Source organism: Ictalurus punctatus, chromosome 20 (genome assembly GCF_001660625.3).
Source record: "Ictalurus punctatus breed USDA103 chromosome 20, Coco_2.0, whole genome shotgun sequence".
NCBI lineage: Eukaryota > Metazoa > Chordata > Actinopteri > Siluriformes > Ictaluridae > Ictalurus > Ictalurus punctatus.
Window position 1 is genome coordinate 8,639,929 of NC_030435.2, and position 22,056 is coordinate 8,661,984.

The 22,056-nt window shown below is 38.2% G+C and overlaps 1 protein-coding gene across 2 annotated transcripts in view; it reads left to right on the forward strand.

Annotated features, from left to right (window-relative positions):
* The first annotated feature begins 4,873 nt into the window (after window positions 1-4,873).
* The window catches only part of esyt2a (extended synaptotagmin-like protein 2a), a 57,487-nt gene continuing 40,304 nt past the window's right edge, over window positions 4,874-22,056 (forward strand). Inside the window, exons 1-2 of one of the 2 annotated variants that reach the window (XM_053673661.1) lie at window positions 4,874-5,743; window positions 21,086-21,127. In XM_053673661.1, coding sequence (XP_053529636.1) covers window positions 5,366-5,743; window positions 21,086-21,127 — 420 coding nt within the window. In that variant the 5' untranslated portion in view covers window positions 4,874-5,365. The remainder of the gene's footprint in view (window positions 5,744-21,085; window positions 21,128-22,056) is intronic. The other variant, XM_017495388.3, reaches the window with a different exon arrangement.

Below are 22,056 nucleotides of genomic sequence, written 5' to 3' on the forward strand. Positions count from 1 at the left end.
GGGAGACAGTCTAGCGCCCTCAATCCTGGTATTGTCCCAGACTGCACTTAGGTCTGACAATTTAAGGATAATGAGGGCTCCAGAGTGTCCAGTGTCCAGATTTGAGGTCATTGATGGGTGGTTTTAGTTTAGTTGGAATCCAAACTGAATGTGTTTAAAAAGGTTGTTAGTTTGGCCAGAATGGAGGGGAATGGAGCCGAGTGGCAAAAACACGTTTAGGGGATTTGGACAAAGAAAAGCAAGATTGGTGATGGTGGTAGGTGCATCTCAAAAATTAGAATATTGTGGAAAAATTATTTTTTCCCCTGTAAATGAATTCAAAAAGTTCTCTATTCTAATATTGAGATACTGATTTTTTTTTTTATTTCCATGAGCTGTAAGCCATAATCATCAAGATTAAAACAAACAAACAAAAAAAAAGTTTTGAAATATTTCACTTCGTGTAATGAGTCTAGAATATATGAAAGTTCCACTTTTTGAATTAAATTATGGAAAAAATGAACTTTTCCATGATATTCTCATTTTTTGAGATGCACCTGTAGGTGGCACTAGTATTTGTGGAGTAATGTGATGTCATGACACAGTGTCCTGTTATGGGTGATCCACTTTTAATCCATCATCTAGTCAGCCAGCCTAGCTAGTAGACAAACAAATAAAAAATTTTAAAAAAGAAGAAAGGGAAAAATAGAAAGAAATCTACAACAGACAAACATTTAGGAAAGCAACATTTTAGAGTCAACATAAAAGAGCAGATTTATTCCCTATGCTATACTGGCAATTTTACTGTTTTATTTGACAGGAAACATGAAAAGAATATTCTTATATTAATTATTCTTCTAAAATGCTTAAATATGCTTATTTTAACTGCTAATGGCACAGTAGGGCAAACATTAATAAAATCAATGGTGAAAACAATGAGGAGACTTAATTGTAATTTTGGCTTTCTTGCTGGCCCAGTGTACATTCATTTGTAGGCAAACAAGTCACACATGTGATATGAAAAGATATCTGGAAATATAAGAGGAAGTAGCACATTTAAGTAGCTATTAAGTAGATCATTTAAGGTCGTCATTTAATTGCCTACCCAAGGCTCACTACGCCTCTATAAGTCTCTGGAGCTGTTTTTGACAGATGAAAACTTATCCAACTGATACTCCATCTGTTGGTGTTTTGATGATGGTAGTGGTGAGAGATGTCTAACACATCAGTCCAAAATCTCCCATAGGTGTTCATTTGAGTTGAGTTCTGGTAACTGAGAAAGCCATAACATATAGTCATAATATACAGTAATAACATAATATAACATATTATATAATAATATAACATAATATAACATACAGTCATAATTGTCTTTTTTCTCCCTCTCTCCTTTCCCCGAGCCCCACACGAATTTATGGAGATACTAGAGATCCAGATCCTTTCTGCCTCTGGATGGAGCTCAAATCTTCTTTAATTCCAGACTGCTGGGACTACGGCTGCTCCTAACGCCATACAGACTTCATATAAATCCATAATGAACTTTTTCACACTAACTGTTGTTACCCAGATGAGGATGGGTTCCCTTCTGAGTCGGGTTCCTCTCAAGGTTTCTTCCTCTTAAAACATCTTAGGGAGTTTTTCCTTGCCACCGTCGCCACTCAGTGGCTTGCTCAGTTGAGATAAATTCGCACCTTTAATATCTGTATACCATGTTGATATTTCTGTAAAGCTGCTTTGAGACAATGTCTAGTGTAAAAAGCGCTATACAAATAAAATTGAATTGAAATGAATTGAATTGAATATAATTTTACACAATTCTCATAAGCATCAATCCATTCAGTGACCACGCCCTGTGGCTGGGTTTTGGGACACCGTGGAAGAAAACACTCCCAAAAGTATAGAAATGGTTCCTCATAGGATTGTCCCTAAAAGGGGACAGGTGACCCCAAACCATGCCAGCAAAATGCCCCAACAATATAACAGAGCCACTATTGTTTTCCTTTAATTTGTCACCTGTCTGTTTGTTTGGGCTTATTATCTTGTTTAATACTGTTTTATGGTAATAAGCAAAATTCATTAGGTTGACCAGATATTTTTTGAGTATGGAACATTCTCAGCAGAACAGTAATACTATTATAGTAGTGCTATAATGGACAAGTATCTATAGTGTCCAGGCTCATCAGAAATTAGAGATGCACCGATAACTGATTATTCAGAGTGATATCTACCGATACTGATATTTCTGCCTTTTATGCCTTCTTTTAAATTAATAATAATTAATTCCACAATTCTGAAAGAAATGTAAACAAAAACTTTATTCCTTCCATATCAACAAGTTGTTTCACAGTAACTGGTGTCATAAACAGAAAACACATTACTCTAATTAACATTAACACATTAACTAAATTCTGAAGATTAAAGTAAGATTTCTTTACTTATTGAATGTTATTAATTCAAATTAACATTGACTGAATTCTAAAAAAAAAAAAAAACTTTTAGTCTCACATTCACAAACAAAAGCATTTCTACTTCATCATTGAATATCAAACTGGTAAAATATAGGCCTAATATAAACTCTTTTTTTGATGATATTTAACATTACTCATATAAACATTAACTGCACATGAAATATGCTACTCTACAAATATTTTTCGGTGCAATATATACCTTTTTTTGTCAAACCATCAAACCATCTTCATTTAAATCTTTCAACGGTGTACTGGTGCTTTAATTCAGCGCGAGCGGGGGTGGTGGTGGGGGGGGGGGGGGGGTATTAGACTTGATGTTGAAACTCCTGCTTCACTTCTGCTCACTTCCAGTGTAAAATTTTAGCGGCCCAGAGATTACAAACTGCACTTATGTCATCATTCCAGACAAGAGACATCATCTTTACTCAGCACGAAATCAGTGTGTTTTCCCACCCTCTTTTGATTGACAGGATATAATCGGCCCTGATCATCAGATGTTTTTAAACTATCGGCCGATGGCGTGAAAAATAGCCTTTATCGGCCGATACATCGGTGCATCTCTATCAGAAATGCAGTCACTGATGGGTTGAGAACAGTCTGCCAACCAAATTTCAACAAGGAAAAATGCATCATTGATATGTTGACGATAGGAGACATTCATTTAACATTTCTGGAAGGAGTCTCCACTGTCATCACTTTGTAACAGTCAAGGTAAAGCTGTTCCTTTAAATTTTCCACCATGGGAAAGTCTTTCTCAGCACATTGTTCTGCTGCCTCTGGTGCAAACACACATATGCTGACCTTAAGTGTGCTCTTTTGTGTTGCATTTGAAATTTGAAGTGGGATTGTTTTAAAGTTTAAGCTGTAGAAAACATTTGTTGCTGTGCATGAATTGTATGGGTTTGTTGTTTAGTTTGCTGTCTGCATGGAAACAGACATATATTACTGATATATTCTGCATGATATAATATGCTCTCAGACAGATTCTCATATGTGCACTCTTTTACTGACCGCTTCTGTGGCCAACTCACACTTCACACAATGAATTAATTCCCTCATAAGAGCCAAATGGCAATTGGGCAATCATATCACTTCAGATCACTTCAGACGTCAACCAATCAAATAATACAATAGGTTACAATAACACCAGCTTCAGCATGTCATTGACTTTTTAAAAACAAAACCCTAATAATAATGGTAATGGTTTATTGCTTCCACTTTGGGGTTTTGACATTAATCTGATTAGATTAAATTAGACTGTTGAGTTAAAAAATTTGCTGTGCTTGAGATCGTTGTCCTGTTGCATTACCCATTTTCAACCCAGTTTAAGCTGCTGGACAGATGGACTCACATTTGTCTCAAGAATATTCTTTTGAAGAAAGAAGCCTTTACTGGTCACATATATATTACAGCACAGTGAAAATCTTTTCATCACATATCGCAGCTTGTTAGGAAGTTGGGGTCAACGTGCAGGGTCATGATACAGTGCCCCTGGTTAAGGGCCTTGCTCAAGGGCCCAACGGTGGGAGCTTGACGGTGCTGGAGCTTCAACACCCGACCTTCTGATAAGTAACCCAGAGCCTTTGAGAACCATTGAGTCACAAGTGGAGTTCATTGTTCTTTAAACATCTCCAAGTTATCTGGCTATTTACTCGCTTAATTTTCTGAATGTTGCTTTACTTTTTGGAAAAAATTACTACATATTGGGGAAGTCCCCCACTGTCAGTGCCCTGAGCGACCTGGAATAGGCCCCAGGCTCCCTACAACCCGCGCAAGATAAGTGGCACAGAAAATGGATGGATGGACTACATATTGAAATCTGCTGTATTGTTTTGTTCTCATCTGTGGTTATGTATTTATAGAAGTTGGTTAAAACCACACAGTTGTTATTTAAGCCTTGATAAATAAATAAATAACAGAATTGGAGGAAGGAGGCTGTAATTTCTTTTTGACTTTTCTCTCTCTCTGTCTCTTTCTCATCAATACTTATATATACTTAAATATATATACACACACACTCTCACTGAACACTTTATTAGGAACTTAAGAACACATGTACACCTTCCAGTTCATGCAGTTATCTATTCAGTCAATCCTGTGGTAGCAGTGCAATGCATGAAAACATTTAGATACAGGCCAGCTTGCTTGAACCATTAAAATTCTTAGAAAATGTGATCATAGTGATTTTCACTGTGCCAGACGGGCTGGTTTGAGTATTTCTATAATATAATTTATTTTATCTTATTTTTGGTTTTGCATGGTCTGTGCTCACAAGGTGGCGCTTTAACCGCAGTGCACGCGCAGTGCACGCGATACCCACCCGCTCTGTTGTAATAGGTCTCTGTCCCCATTACCCACTCTTCCGCGTCACAGGTCTGTTTTTGTAAAATGAGAAGGGGTTGGTCCTTTAACGTGTCTTTGGGTGTGTGCTTCTGCCCGGGTGTGTGCGCGCGTGTTTATTCGCTGGCCCGAGGAAAAGCGCGCGCCTGTGGCAGGATGTGGAGAGACACTACCATACACGACCGGAGTGCGACGCCATGCCGCTAGAGCTCGCGCTTCCGTGCGAAACGCAGATGTGTAGGTAGGTCACTTACTGAGACGTGGCAAGCGCTTGGCGCCGGGAAAATGGCAACCGAAAGTTTGTAACAGTTGCGTATTTATTAAGTGAGTAAGTGAGAATACTAGCCGCTCCCTATTAGTCAAGGTCAGGCGAGGACGCTGCGTAGTTTTCCAATCAGCCCAAAGTGATTCAGTCCGCAGTCTCAGGAAGTGCAGGAACAGCGCGCGCGCTCAGTAATGAGTGGAGAGTAGTTTTCCAGGTAGTGTGCACTTTAATTAAGTTTATTCTTTACGTAGTCTGTATTTAGGCTAAACATCGTTTTATATCGCTTAGTGGAAGTTTATCTTACGGATTGTAAATGAGTGCCACGGTAAATGGAGCAGCAGCACGAGCCCAGAGTCCGGACCCGACTCCGGACCCGACTCCTTCTCCGTCAGGAACCAAACCGGAGCCACTGGCAGACCTGGAGCCGAGCAGCGAGCCTCCGACTGTCGTCGAAGATGCCAAAAACACTGGACTTAAATTCGCCAAGACGTTCCTGCTGGTTTTCCCGGTGTATGTGTTGGGTTATCTAGGGTTCAGTTTCAGTTGGATCCTCATCTCACTGGCCGTGCTGTTTTGGCTCAGACGGAACCAGGGAGCGAGGATTTCAGGAGTAAACAAAGCACTGGCCTTTTTCCAGCACAAGGAGACGGCAGTAAAACAGAGTTTTCCAACTTCCGAGCTGCCGCCCTGGGTGAGTCCGAGCTTTCCGAGTTCACTCGTTATTAAAGTTAGTGAATGTGTTGTATTGTGTAAGGAGTGACACGGTACAATAAGCGCCCTCTCAGTGCGAAAATAAACCGTGGCTGTAACCTCTGACCTGTAAATGTGATGCAATTACAAACCTGGTGATTCTGACAAAAGTGCTGAAGAGCCAGGTCTGACTCAGCTGAACATCAGCTGCTTTAGCACTGAAGACTTGGTTCGCTTTACAATCTCCAGCTCTGGCACCCGTTAGCATGGACACTTGGACTTTTTCAGATAGAACACGCTTGTATTAGCACCTTGGATTTAGATCATGTGTGTTTGTGGGTTCATGTACTTTATTTGTTTTTAAGGTGAGTTCTGATAGTGAAGGTGTGTGTGTGTGTGTGTGTGTGTGTGTGTGTTAGAGGGCATGTATGCACATTTCTGTTTGCATATATGCTGCTTAAACCTGTGTGTGTGTGTGTGAGAGAGAGAGAGAGAGAGAGATTTGCAATATTTAAAGCATCATGAAACACTAAACTACATTTTCTGAGATTTTAACAGAGGTGTTCGTATTGCACATCGTAAAAGACAATCTTAGCGTCTGTTAATTTTAATTGTAGGAGAAAGCTGGTTAATTTGGAACTTTTTTCCACTATTTTCGTCTTACTGGTTTAAAATCTCGTCGTGTAATGTACTATAGTACTTCGATGACATGTCGGTGTCCCATAATTATTCATGAGCCTGTGTGTTCTTATCCTATGAGAATCTTAATTATTCATGATGGCACGTGGTGCTTTCCTACAGATGTAGTGGTGTTAGATGTGGTAGTTTCTCATTTGTAAGTTTCTTTGGATTAAAGTGTCTGCTAAATGAATAAATGTAAATATAGTAGATGAGAGAGGCGTTCAAATGGGTCGCAGGTGTTTGTTTCAGTGTTGTAAGAGTTTGAGTGGATTTATTCGGGAGAGCTGTGAGAATTGGAGAAAGGTGGACTTCGGACTTGCTCATGAAAGCAGTTTCCATCTATGCGATGATGCGGTACTCAGTCCCGAGGACTTTTCCATCCCTTCAAATGAGATGTGTCTAATTTTAACCATGACAGTTTTTCTTGCCTTTTGAGCTAATTAAACCGCTTAAAGCTCTGCAGGCTGTCACGTGCAAAACTATACAGAGAGAGTCCGCGTTGAAGGGAAGAGCCTTCGCCTTTTTATTTGTGAAACGCTAACTACGATTCCATTTTTCTCTTCCGCGTTGCCTCTGGCTCACGGAAAACAATAAGAACATATATTTTAAAAACTGTACATACAATATATAATATAATATTAGAGCTCCATGGCCCACCGCGTGTAAAATTATGCAACGAGTCCGTGTTGAAGGGAAGAGCCTTCGCCTTTTTATTCGTGAAAAGATTGAGCCTATTAGTTAACTACCATTCCAACATTTCTCTCATCCCTGCTGCCACCGGTTTTGTTATGTTTTCCTCCACGGTCATGCCAGGGGCTAATGATTCAAATAGACAGGGCAGAGGACCTGCACTGCTATCTATTGTGTCTCCATTTAGCCTCCATTTCAGGAGGAGAGAAGTCCTCTGCCTCATCTGCAAACTTTGTCACTATCTATCTTTTTTTTTGTTTGAGTGTTATGAAGGCTCGCCGCCCTCTTCCTCTCCTGCCTTTCCCTGCCATGCCCCTTCCCTCCCCCAGCCTCCCCCAGCACAGCTATCCAAGCCCATTTAAACTGCATTTTTCAAAAACATTGAGAGGTAGACTTGAGCTGAAAGACGGCCTTGATAAATAAAATAAGAGCTTTCATGACCCTTTAAAGCATAAATAGAACAGAGATGTATGGTGTTGGGGGGCATCATGGTGGTGCAGTGGGTACCCTTGCTTTCTTAAGCTCACCAGCTCAATTTTTGAGTTTAGATACCTTGTGGAACTCCACTGCCATTGTCATTTTGCATAACCTGGCAACAGAATCCAGAAGTGTTCACAACGGCTTAGTATCGAGTATCAGCCAATACCAGAACTATTGCAAAAGAAAGAAAATGGGTGTGTACTTAGTAAGGCTGTATTTATAGAATGAAACATGTTTGTAAACTACAGTAGGCTAGAGGGATGGGCAATATCGTAGCGTTTGCGATATACCGGTAGAAATTCTCCCCACAATAATAATGATAAAGCCTAGTTGATGACGTGTTTCTGTGTGCGACGGTGTGCGACCCGTTCGCAGCTTACGTGCAGAGCAAAAACAAGTACGGAGGAAGGCAGACATGAAGCTGAGGAGGAGTTTATTGCTAAACGAGGAGCTACCTCTACAATCTGGAACTGGTTTGGTTACAGAAAATCAGTTTTATTTTTAGATCAATGTTTGTGTTTCTGAGGCTCTCAAGATCACAGTTGTCACTTGCAGCCAAAAACAGTGGTGCATTTTATATCGTCACTGATATTGTTATCGCAATAAATACAAGAAAATATTGTGATATAGTTTTAAGTCCATATCACCCATCCCCAGTATGCTACATCTTTCATTCCATGTTATGTCTCAGCAGTTCAGATCTCCTATGAAAACACATTATTTAGTTAATTTCTTGTCTAGGTCTTTGGTAGAAATGTTGTGGGCATAAGCTATCTTTGATGTATGTCAGTGCGGATATTAACCAACGGCGAGAACTACAGACTTAGTACATTGGTACCTTAAATTGAAATAGTAAGCCATGAATAAATGTTGGGAATTGTTTATGAATCAGTGCTGTAGTGCTTTATATTCTGCACTATACGACACATTATTTCCTATTTAGCAGTTTATGCAACTTACAGTATGAATTGATAAGTTATACAAGTTTTAATTGTTGCAACAATCTAAGTGTAATAAATAAAATAAAATCTGTTAAAGACTTAAAGAGCACCTCTTATGGTTTTGAAACGTGCCTAATGTTGTTTTAAATGTCTCATACAATAGATTTACGTGTATCCAAGGTTATGGTCCGTTCTAAAGGATTCCTTCTAAACTCCTCCTTTCAGAGAGCATACTCTGCTCTGATTGGTCAGATGTCCCATTCTGTTTTGATTAGTCTACCGCTGTCAGGGTGTTTCAAAAAGGAAACGGCCACTACCATACAAGGTTCAGCTACGTCTGTTTGCTAGCATCCGATGAAGACCAGAGGTGGGGCTTTTTGTTACAAACCTATGTAGGTTTGTGCAGGAAGTAAGTCTGGAATTACTTCCAACTCGTTTCAGCTGTTCAGAATCGGTTCTTTGAAACTCTGTTTGTCGTGTGCTTTGACTTTTGAAACTTTGCAGACTTCTTACATTCACAAACAGTTACATAACACACTACATGAAAGGTAATATTTGAAAAACTATCATTGGTGTACTTTAAGCCCTGTTCACACGGTATGTGTATATACATTTTCGCAATGGCTGCTAATGGAAGTGTTCACACTCAGGTGTGGCAGCAAAGCGTCAAATGTTTTTATCGTCGAGGGGTTGGATGGTTGTTTTTTTTTTGTTGTTGTTGTTTTTTGACGCTCTGCATGAAAAAGTGGCCGACAAATGAGATTAATGCTTTTGTTCACAAGCTGCTGAAGTTACATAAAAGTACGACTTGATGGCGCTCAAATACAAAACTGTCTTATCGACGAAGAAGAACTCGTAAAAGAAGACGAAGAAGATGCCAGCACCACCATTTTAGTGAGAGTGCGTAAGTGACATACCCGAAATAAAATGCTAACTGCTAATAAATCTTTCTGCCTACATGCATGAACAAGGTATTCTTTGAAAGCACCAGATTCAAAATTAGACAATAAATACTGTATGTGTATTTATTATGTTGTGGCTATATTTTTGACGACACTGAAATACAAGAATATATTTATTCTAAATGATCCATTTAATTCTTTGAGTGTTGCTTTCTACATTAAATAGCATCATCTGTTTCTTTGTCTCTTCCCTGCAAATATGCAAATGATAAGTTCAAGTTCAAGTGTTTTTATTGTAATTCCAACCATGTACAGCTGGTACAGTACACAGTGAAACAAAACAACGTTCCTCTAGGACCATGGTGCTACATAATACAACACACTAACCACACGACACAGAACTAAATCTGAGATCTAAGATCTGCATTCTATATAAAGTGCACATACAGACGTGTGCTAACAATACAGACAGTACAGTAACTACTAAAACAGGACAATAGGCACTGTAAGTGACAGTGTAGCGCTGAACAGTACGCAGTTTTAGTGTGGAAGTGTCTGATATAACAGGTAGTGTAAAAGATAGGTGCCAAGGAGTAACAATATAATTTAAAAATGGTATAAATGTAAAAAAAAAAAAATAACATGCTATGACTGAGTATTCAGCAAATTAGCTTATATCAAATATGGACATAGCAGTTATTGTGGTAGGAGCCAGGTAAAGTAATCTGCTGATTGATAGATCTTTGTATTTATTTTGCACCTGGCATATATATGCATATAAGTATTCTTGACCTCATATTCAAATAGCTAAGTGCCCCATTATTGCGTCATTGTATCATCATATTGACCACAAAAAAGACTTCATAGACAACACACACACAATCAATTTGCAGAAACATTAACATTTTGGGCACAACAATAGTTACCTTATACCCCAACACCCCCCCCCCCCCCCCCCCCCCCCCATTTTTTTATTGATAAAATAACAATCTGCAAGTTACCCATTACCCATACCATAACAGACACTGGCTTTTGGACCTGACAGTGATAACAGCTTGGATGGTCCTTTTTCTCTTATAAAAACACGGCAGAGAATTTGGCAGCTGTTTTGTCCAAAAACTATTTGAAATGTTGACTCGTCGGACTACAAAACACGATTCCACTGTGCCACTGTCCATCTCAGATGAGACCGAGCCCAGAGAAGTCGGCGGCGCTTCTGGACAGTGTTGATGTTTGGCTTCCGCTTTGCACAGTAAAGCCTTAAATTGCATCTGTGGATGCAGCGGTGAATGGTGCTGACTGACAAAACTTTACCAAAGTATTCCCGAGCTCATGTCAGGATATCCATTACAGACTCATGACGGTTTTTAAGACGGTGACGTCTGAGGAATCGGCGATCACGTGCATTCAGAAGTGGTTTTCGGCCTTGCCCTTTACGCACCGACATTTGACCATGCTAATTTGACATAGAAGGGCACAGGTCTGTATTAGTAATGAAGGATAATTTTTTTTATTATTAAGCATGTACCTAGGCCCGTAATAATAAGCTGACACTTATGGTACTCAAGCTGCTGATGGGTAGATGGCCTGTTGACCTGTCAGCATTTTAATATTGCTGTTATAGTTTGTCTACATTGTACAGTTATCTACACTCACAGCTCTAGTTGTGCTGATAATGATATTAAAAACCATTACTTTTCAGCAGTTGTATGCTATAAGCTCAAAGTTTAGAGTGTTGAAAGGATATTCAGTTCATCATAGTCTGTATGATTATAGGAACAGTTCTTTGGTACAAGTCCACAGTATCCAGGTGAGATTATTCCCTGAATCAGGATAGAAGCTTAAACTAAAAAAAGGGGAGGCATAAACTGTTTCTGGAAAATGCAATGTTTAGGGTATCCATGTGAGACCGTAAACAACAGCAAAGAGTGAGTCACAAGTGCAGACAGAAGTAACAGGATGAATCAAGCAGGTCTGGAGGGTGAGAGGAGCTGGCTTTACCCACAGTAAAGGATAACACATTGAGTTTAAGGATACAGTGCAGATTTAAATACATTTTAGATTGCTGACTGTATACATTTTGGCGACTACTATCTCATATCAGGACAGTACACAAGAGACATGAGTTGCTTGTCATATGCTAGTGTGAACACATGGTTAGGAGATTTTAGCATAAAACCTGCCAGCCATTGTCAGTTTTTCCACTTCGCAGTTGTGTTCTGTTTCTGGAGACCTGCCATGGTGCTTCTGTTTGTGCAAGCAAACTTGAGTTTAACATGAGGAGGACAGTTACCAGCCTGTATTTCTGTGATCAGATATTAGCTCTGCCATTTTAATAAATGCAGACTGAGCTGCTCTTGAATCATAAGGCCTAGTGAAACTCTGAATTATGTAGTAACTATAGGTGCTGGTTAACAGAAACTAGACTAGATCATTTTTCACACTTGAATATTCACTCTGAAAGAGCAGAATTGGCTTGCTTTGATGAATATCTAAACATATTTCCCCCTAAAGATTAAGTGTCAATTAAACATTTAAAAAAACAAAAAAAACAACAAAAAAAAACAGGAATGCAAGAATCCAGAAAAAGGCTCGCATGTTATTTGTTTAGGAAATGTTCTTTTTAGAAAATTGGAGGAAATTGCAGTGTTTTGCTTGTGTGACTCCCTTTATAGCAACAGAGTAGTGTCACTGATGGAGAGAAGACGAGGAAGAAGAGAGGAAGGAATGTGTGCAGCATATGTATGACATCATCAGGGTGTTCCCTTTGAGTGTTTCTACAGCAAGAGCCTGAAAATAGATCATTCTCTGTCATTCTGTCTGACCCGTTCTAATCCTGGGCATCTGTTATCATCTGTTAGCATCATATTAGCTTGAGCTTATACCAAATGTTACTGAAAATAAAAAGGGATATGATACAGATAATGATACTGAAGGCTTTTTTTGTATTTCTTTAATGAGCTGGATGTTCATGTTCAGACCAGTGGAACAGAAAGTGCCTCCATGCATTCCAGTAATCAGCAGCTGTGCATAAAACCTTCATACACATTTCCAGTCAAACCTGCTAAGTGTGGAATTTTTTATGTATTAACATTTAATAACAAACAGGTGTGTTCTGAAGAGGCAACTTTGAGCAGTTAGGTGGGTTAGGAGTGTCAAATTCATGTCCTCCACAACACAACTTGGACGTTCTTCTTCTCACACACCAAATTTGTAATTAGGTGACAGGTTGACAGAGGTGTGTCGCATGAAATGCTAGCCAGCCCATAGGCTGCCAATAGCTAATGTTCCTCTGTACTGGCTGAACAACTCTTGAGGCTTTTTTTTTTTATTTTTTTTTTAACAAGTCTCTGGTTTGTTTAAATAGCTTTCAAATGAAGTATGTGCTAAGCTTACTTAAGGAAGACATTCTTCAAATATTCTACATGTTTCATGTAGCAAGTCTTTAAAAAAAAAATCATGCCCAGTTTTTCAGATTTGCAAAACCTGATACGATATGGCAGAATGTATTATTCAGGGTTTCGGTGGGTTCTTAAAAAGTATTAAAAGGTCTTAAATCCCTTAATGTAAAAATAAGGTCTTTATTATCATTAAAATGTCTTAAATTCACATTTCTTAAAAATGCAATTAAACAGACACCGTAAAGAAGGTTTAGATTTTATTTTGGTTAGTTGCTGTTTGAGATGGTAAACCCGTGTCACTGTGTTGCACGCAGTGTGTGTGAACGGCTCATCAGTGTTTTAGAGTGGCTCGGTTCTCAGTAAACGCCGCTCCATACCAACTTCATCTCTGTCTGTGCTGAGAGTTTGCGGCGCTTATAACCTGCCTTTAGACACAACACACACCAGATTCACTTTGATTTTACCTTAGCCTAATCTGAAGCTTATTTTTGTAGGCAGAGGTTTACAGCATTTCACCTGATTGGTAATGAGAAGTGAACTTTAAAAAACTGTTGCCAACTAAATGGAGGTCTTCCTGCGGTTTTGCGCCAAAATAAAAGCCATAAGGTCTAACGCATAAGTGAATTAAATCAGAAATATATTAGTTATTACTATTTTGTTTTTACTATACTTTACTATGTTACTATATTATTATTGTTATTGTTGTTGTTAAATATTATTCCGTGCAGTAATATTACAAAATAGCAAAGGTTTTTCTTTTATATTTTGTTCTTTACAAAAATGTATGTATATTTATAACACTACTTGTTACACTACCCTGGCATTATTACAACAAAACTCATGAACCCTGCTGTGAGGGGGTTTCTAATACAGCTGCTGAAGGAGTGATGGTAAATTGGAAAGTCTTGGAAAGTCATGCAAAGGAAATACAGGATTTTTTTTTTCTTTCACTGTTGGAGCAAATGGTAATGCAAAAAGGATATTTGCTCTGGAATGGATGTATATTGCATAAACACAATCTATTATAGTTGATATATCGTGTAGCATGATTGAAGTGACGTTCAGTGACGTCCACATTTTTTGGGGGAAATGTCTTGAATATGGTATTTAAAAAGTATTATGTTTTAAGTGCAGATACCTGCAGTATCTGCCCTGTTATTGATCAGTCCAGGTTGAAACCTAGAATCCTGATTAGTGAATTCCAGCTTAGTTTTGAATTACATGTTATACCATTTTACATGGATACACAGTGAGAAATCATAACTGTATTAGCTCACACTCCAGCAAAGTAAAAGCTCCTATGTGCTTGCCCAGTCCATGTTTTGGTCATCCTGACCCGGACTACACAAAAAGGAAAAAATTGGATAATTCAGTAACATATTTTGTGTGAGTTATCTGGTTAACTATATTAATACAGATTAAAGGAAACAAATAAATGTAATTATTATCCTCTTCTAAGTTGCACCACTCAATGCAGCACATTGCACCTTCAACAAAGAGCCAGCAAGTTGTTGGACAAGGTTCTAGCTGTGAGCTGTGGTGTTGTGTTGTCACATTACACATATGACAATCAAGTCTGGATTATCTTTATTTTGTGTCGACATTTTTAACAGCGATGTAACAACATGTAGTAAGCAGGAGAGTTGTATGACATTTTTTTGTGCTGCAGTTTATTGCTCCCCCTCCCCTGGGTCTGTCTCATAGACCCATTCACACACACTCACACACCAATGGTAGCAGAACTGCCATTCAAGGTGCTAACTTGCCTTCGGGAGCAACTTGGGGTTCAGTGACTTGCCCAAGGACACTTCGGTATGTGGAGTCATGTGGGCGGGAACCTACATGTTCTGCCTCGTACAGTTTTCACCACAAGCCAGGTGGGATTGGTGCAATTAGGAAAGAGTAACATGAAGTATAGCAGCATTTAAAACAGGGCATAATTGAAATCTTTGAGAGTAAGGGAGAGAATAAAGAAGACAATGAGGCCAGTATTGTGGCCATAAAAACACTAATCGGTACATTGAAAGCTTATGACTTGCTATTGTGATCAAAGCATCAGAACCATCACGGATGAATAATCCCAATCTGTATGGCCCGTAATACTCAACCAGGGAGTGTGAGTGAGTCACCACAAGGGGTTAGTTAGTTACTTAATAGTAGTAGTGTAATAAAGTGGTGTATTGTATTGGTTTGTATTGTTCGATACAAGGATTTCGATTTAGTACACCTGGCTATCAAGCAACACATTCAACAGATTAAAGTACTCTATTATATTATAATATTACTTATGTAATAACATTTTAAATTTTATTAGTCCCTCACTCTCTGGAAAAAGTAGCTTCTTCTTTATCTCAAATCAGGATGGCCTACATAGGCTATTAAGCATGTGGCATATTAGCTTGTGGAAATACAGCTATGGCTACGCTCAGCTGCAAGCTCAAACACAAAAGATTCCTCCGAACATCATTTCAGAGCGATTTGACTTCCTTTTAAATTACAACGCTGACCACCAGCAAGTGGTGGACCCAAATGAATTGTGCCAAATAAGAGTACCATGCACAAGCACTAATGCTGCAAACCATCTTACTCAGAATTTGGTAAAGAAAATAAATAAATAAATAAAAAGCAACCCTGGCCTCTGACAGTGAAAGGTGCACTGAAAAGTGGTTATTCAACTCTGAATTCCTCGTCAGGAAAAGGCGGATGTTGACAAACACATCTTACTGCGCAATGACGGCACACGTAGATTTCCCCTTTGCATCATTTAATACTTGGAAGAACATGATTTTACTTTATATGTAGCTTTTGTGTTGTTTAAAAGGTGTTTTAAGGTTACGTCTGTGACACATCCATTGATTTCAGCCCAATCATACACAATAAGAGTATTACGACATAATTTTTATGAGCAAAAATCTAATTATTTGTTGTTTCTTTATATGTTCAGCAAATTCAGCCATAAAAATACCAAGTGGCTCTGGGCATCCATGTTTTTCCTAGCAGAGGTGCTGGAACGTGTTTAGATCAGAACTTTGGTACAATGGATTGTAGCATAATACCGCACACGTCCATACATCTGCTCTGACATCACAGAGGACATCACATCATTCAGGACACATTTCCAAGGTTAATGGATCAGACAAAACTAAACTGTATCATTATAAAGTTTCAATTATTGTCCTTTTATTATATTGAATATTGATGTTTTTAATAAATGAGAATGCAAACTTGTCCTGATGGGACCTTTGCAAAGCAAAAAAAACCTACCGTATATACTGTAGTGTGTTCAACAGTTCATTTATTGTTAATGTTTTCAGTACTGAGGTCATATTGGTTAATGAGAGGAAGTCCCACCCCTCGTGTGTATGTGTGTGTGTGTGTGGTGCATGTGTGAAGAGGGTGTGAGATGTACCCTGAAGTAACTGGTGAGCAGAAAAGCATCTCAGAACGTACAAAACAAGTTCAATTACATTCTTGATGAATATGTAGAAAACCACACACACACACTGCTAATGTCTAATAGTATTTATTAGTTGCTAAACTGGAAATCCCAGGACTCCTGTAAATTCAATTCAATTCAATTCAATTTTATTTGTATAGCGCTTTTTACAATAGACATTGTCTCAAAGCAGCTTCACAGAAATATCAGCACGGTATACAGATATTAAAGGTGTGAATTTATCCCAGCTGAGCAAGCCACTGAGTGGCGACGGTGGCAAGGAAAAACTCCCTAAGATGTTTTAAGAGGAAGAAACCTTGAGAGGAACCCGACTCAGAAGGGAACCCATCCTCATCTGGGTAACAACAGATATTGTGAAAAAGTTCATTATGGATTTATATGAAGTCTGTATGGCGTTAGGAGCAGCCGTAGTCCCAGCAGTCTGGAATTAAAGAAGATTTGAGCTCCATCCAGAGGCAGAAAGGATCTGGATCTCTAGTATCTCCATAAATTCGTGTGGGGCTCGGCGAAAGGAGAGAGGGAGAAAGTAGAACAGAATCTAGTCAGGGTAGGCTTGAGTAAACAAATACGTTTTAAGCTTAGACTTAAACACTGAGACTGTGTCTGAGTCCCGAACACTAATAGGAAGACTGTTCCATAACTGTGGGGCCCTATAAGAGAAAGCTCTTCCCCCTGCTGTAGCCTTCACTATTCGAGGTACCGTCAGATAGCCTGCATCTTTTGATCTAAGTAGGCGTGGCGGATCATATAAAACCAAAAGGTCGCTTAGATATTGTGGCGCGAGACCATTTAGTGCTTTATAGGTTAATAAGAGTATTTTATAATTAATGCGAGATTTTACTGGGAGCCAATGCAGTATTGATAATATCGGTGTGATATGGTCGTATCTTCTAGTTCTAGTTAGGACTCTAGCAGCTGCATTCTGGACTAATTGGAGCTTATTTATATTCCTACTGGAACATCCAGACAGTAAGGCATTACAATAATCTAATCTAGAGGTGACGAATGCATGAACTAGTATTTCCGCATCATGTAGTGACAATATGTTTCTTATTTTAGAAATATTTCTGAGATGAAAGAAGGCTATCCTAGTAATATTATCTACATGAGCATCAAATGATAGGCTGGAGTCAATAATCACTCCAAGGTCTTTAACTGCTGCACATGATGAAACAGAAAGACCATCCAGAGTAACCATGTGATCAGAAAGAATACTTCTAGCTACACGTGGGCCTAATAAAAGTATTTCTGTTTTATCAGAATTAAGCAGAAGGAAGTTAATTAGCATCCAATGTCTAATGTCCTTTACACAATCCTCAACTTTACTAAGCTTATGTCTGTCCTCTGGCTTCGCTGAAACATACAGCTGTGTATCATCAGCATAACAGTGGAAGCTAATTCCATGTTTACGAATAATTTGACCTAGGGGTAGCATATATAAAGTAAAGAGCAGTGGGCCTAAAACAGAACCCTGTGGAACTCCAAAAGTAACCTCAGTACGCATGGAGAATTCACCATTTACATCTACGAACTGATAACGATCGGTCAGATAAGACCTGAGCCAGGAGAGGACTGTTCCCTCAATACCACCAACATTTTCTAATCTGTCAAGGAGAATAGTGTGATCTATAGTATCAAATGCTGCACTAAGGTCGAGTAACACAAGCAGCGAGACACAACCCTGATCGTAAGTCAGTAGAAGGTCATTTACTACTTTAACTAACGCTGTCTCTGTGCTATGATGAGGTCTAAATCCTGACTGATACATTTCATGAATGTTATTCCTATCTAAGTACGAGCATAACTGCTTTGCTACAACCTTTTCTAAAATCTTAGAGATGAAGGGGAGATTTGATATTGGTCTATAGTTGGACAATTGAGACGGGTCAAGAACAGGTTTTTTAATCAAGGGTTTAATAACTGCTAATTTAAGTGATTTAGGTACATAGCCACTGCTTAGGGAAGAATTGATTATATTTAGAAGTGGCTCAATTACTACTGGACCAATCTGTTTAAACAAACATGTAGGTACGGGATCTAGTATGCAAGTTGATGAATTGGATGAAGAGATTAATGTAGCTAGTTCGCTCTCTCTAAGCGGAGCAAAACACTCTAAACATTGATCTGATATTGCTACATTGTCATGTAATGGGTTTATTACAGTACTGTCCAGTTTTAATTTAATGGCCTGTATTTCACGTCTAATATTTTCAACCTTATCATTGAAAAATTTCATGAAATCTTCACTGCTATGTAATGATTGAGTGTTTCTCTCTGTAGTGGTTTTATTCCTAGTTAATAGTAAACTATGCAGTTGTTATAATGTTTACCAAATTGATCATTTGTAGGAGTGTGCAGCAAAGGATGGAGAGGTTACTTTCATACTGAGACATTTTTAATGCAAAGGTTGTATGTGGTAATGCATGTAGCTATGCAGCATTATCTGTTCAATTTCACCATTAAAAATGGGTAATGAAGTATTTTAGATATTGCTCCTGTATTTTATATTAAATCTGTTTCCCCTCACTGACTACGTTCACATGGACAGCAATAATCTAATTATTGACCTTACTCTGAGTAAGATAATAATGTGATTAAGGTGTTTACATGAGTCGCTTTTAGAATACTCCTGTCATGTTCCTGTTTTACATGTTATAGAACATAGATCGATTAACGGCACACGTCATTACGTCCCCACGCCACACCATGCCACGTGCCTCCAGAATTTCACGTATCAACATACAGTTCGTCTCCATTATGATACCGTATACAGTTTTGAGTGTTTCATTTTTAATTTTACGAACGCTTCAAGTGCAGTTAATTATTTGTGATGCTGTACGTGCAAATAGACGACTGCTTGACTTACCGCGTACTTGTGTACTATATAGTAGCTGAAATGCGTGTATTTCTCCTTCTATATACATGTATTTCTCCTACTATATAGTAGGGAAGTACGCGGTTTCGGACGCAGCCGTGCTCTCTTGTTTGCTGTAAAACGGTTGAGCACCGCCATGTGTGTACGCATCCTGTCGCAAAATGCTGTGAAAACTCCCACACAACGTTAATAATGGGATTAAGGTGTGTACATGTCTGTAATACACGTCGATAATGCGACTAAAACAGGAATACTTCACATGTCTTAATTCGATTTGTGTTTACTTCGAGTGTGACTTTATCCAGATTAAGGAAATCAACAATCGCTGTTTACATGCTAGTTTCTTAATCAGAATATCGTCTCAATCGGGTTAATATCAGATTATTGTTGTCATTGTAAAGGCACTGTTTGATAGCTTTTCTTTCATCTATTAAGGAAGTTATTTCACGTGATCAGAGGAGATGCCCTCTGTTAGTGCATTTATACTCAGGAAACAGCATGCCTATGAGTCATAGGGTTCATTCTCCCAGGAGAAAGTTCCAGAAAATTTAAAGGCCAAACAGAGGGGCAGCAGCAATTCTATGTGTAGGGCTTTTCATAGTTTTTGGTGGGGATTCAGCAATCCCTTTTTTTTCTTTCTTTTTTCTTCATGCTTTTGGTGCTTGTCATCACAATACTGATTCTGATACCAAAATGAGTAACCTATTTAGTATTAATGGCTCAGGGGCTTCACAGAACATTTTATTTAATTCCCTCTGATTGCATAGTAGCCATGACATGTGTACGTGTGTGTGTGTGTGTGTGTGTGTGTGTGTGTGTGTGTGTGTGTGTGTTCATGTTAGGCTTGTTCTTTTTATAAGGTCAGCTAAAGTGCATTACCTAGCTATATTGGTTATCTTGGATGGAGCAGGTTTGCAGTAGAGAAGAATGTTTTTTTTTTCTACTACAGAAGAGAGCTTCTGTTCAGCTATGAGTAAAAAAATATATATATTTGTTTTCAATGTGTCTTAATCACTCGTTATTGATAATAGTGGTTGATCATCAAGAACAATGTACTGAGTAAAAGCTGTTCTTTTCATTCACCCAGGGTTGTCTGTAGACATTATTTTTCTTGCCTAGCCTGTGTTTGCTGCAGTGTTGGTTGCTGCTGTGTGTTTTGTTTTCACTATTTTATCAGGTCACTTGTATTGTCAGAAGATGTTGTAGTTCCTGTTTTCTCAGAACAGTTTGCAAAAATTAGCACAGTATCAGCCCAATATCCAATACCAGTACCAATATTGATGCATCCCATCCCTAGCTTTCAGTAAATGCTGATGACTTGCCATGGTGTCCATGGAATAAGTGCACTGTAAGAAATACACTTAATCAAGTTTACTTGTACTAAAACTGTAAACACTCAATATTTACATTAATTAGTATACCAAATAGATTTTTTTTTAACAGGCAGTCAGCCTCTGGTGAAAAATCCCATGAGTTCATAATTGGTTTTAAATTTGGGGCAAGAGACTTTGAATAAATATTGATGAAATTCATGCTGATAGCATATATTTAAAATATTAATGTATTCTTTAAAGAAATAATTTGTGTTTATATTTCTGGCCGTTAAAAGCTCTGCTGGAGTAGAATCACACACATTTCTAGCCATTTTTTCCTTCTCACAAGAAAAAAAAGCACAATTTGTTCCTTTTAGGCATTTCACTGCATGTGTGACATTCATTTGTATATCTCCCCTAAATTACTTCCTACAGTTACATTAAGTAGCTTTTCCTGTCTGAGAGAAGTAGGGAAAGGCTGACATGATGTGGCATTATATAAGAATCATCTCATGATTTAATTCTTTAAAATGAGCAGAATTTTATGACCAGTCATGTGTCTTAATTCGAATAACCTGTAAATATTATGTTCTTCTGTTGCAGGTTCATTTTCCTGATGTGGAGAGAGTGGAATGGCTCAATAAGGTGTGTGTGACACTACTGTTCTTACACACTTACTTTTTAATGCGTGCACTACCAGATTATTCTAAGCTAGATTTGAAAAACTTGCATGAAGTTGAATACAAGTCTGTTTTACCTGATTGTAAATCTGAATCTTTGATCGTCGTTTTGCTGTGGAATGTCTCGAGATACAATTGTATTTCTAGCAGGAATGCAAAATAACCAGACTCTCTCTCTCTCACACACACACACCTTTCTTACTATCCACTATGAGGTATATCAACTGACTTGTGTATTACTGTAGGCCTAGGTCATTGTCCACTTTGAATTTTGGGGAACAAGCTCTATTCAGCCATTACACAATATTCAACAAACATATGAATTTTAAAAATCTGTTTAATTTGTAGTGTCAGTGTATTTAAATAAATGTTACTTCTAAACATGAGAGATGAAAATTATTGTGGTCTTCATGTTAATTGTTATTTTTAAGTATTTTCTCATTCAATCCATATTTAAGATTTTAAGATTTAACATTACATTGCCATGGATGTGTCTAGATTTCTTTGTGTCTTTTTCAATCCAGTCATGGTTTTAAAAACTGCCCCACTGACCAAAAACCTCTTGAAATATAGTAAAACCTAATCTGCACATTTGAGATATGATCTAGGAATCCCAATAGAAACACACACTTTTCAGAACTCAACTTTGGAAAAGTAAAACAAGATCTGGACAGGACCTGCAGATTTCCTTAAAAAAAAAAAAATCACAAGACAAAAAAAAAGATAAAAACCATGAACATCAGTGCTATGCAGTTGAAGATTTAGTTGTTCTGTGTCTATTACTTAAGCTCTTCGATTTATTAGCTAGTTTACTGGTTCATATAGGTTTTACTTTAAAAAAAAAAAAAAAAAAAATTATGTCCAGTCTGTTATGACTTTTTTTTCAGATCAGCA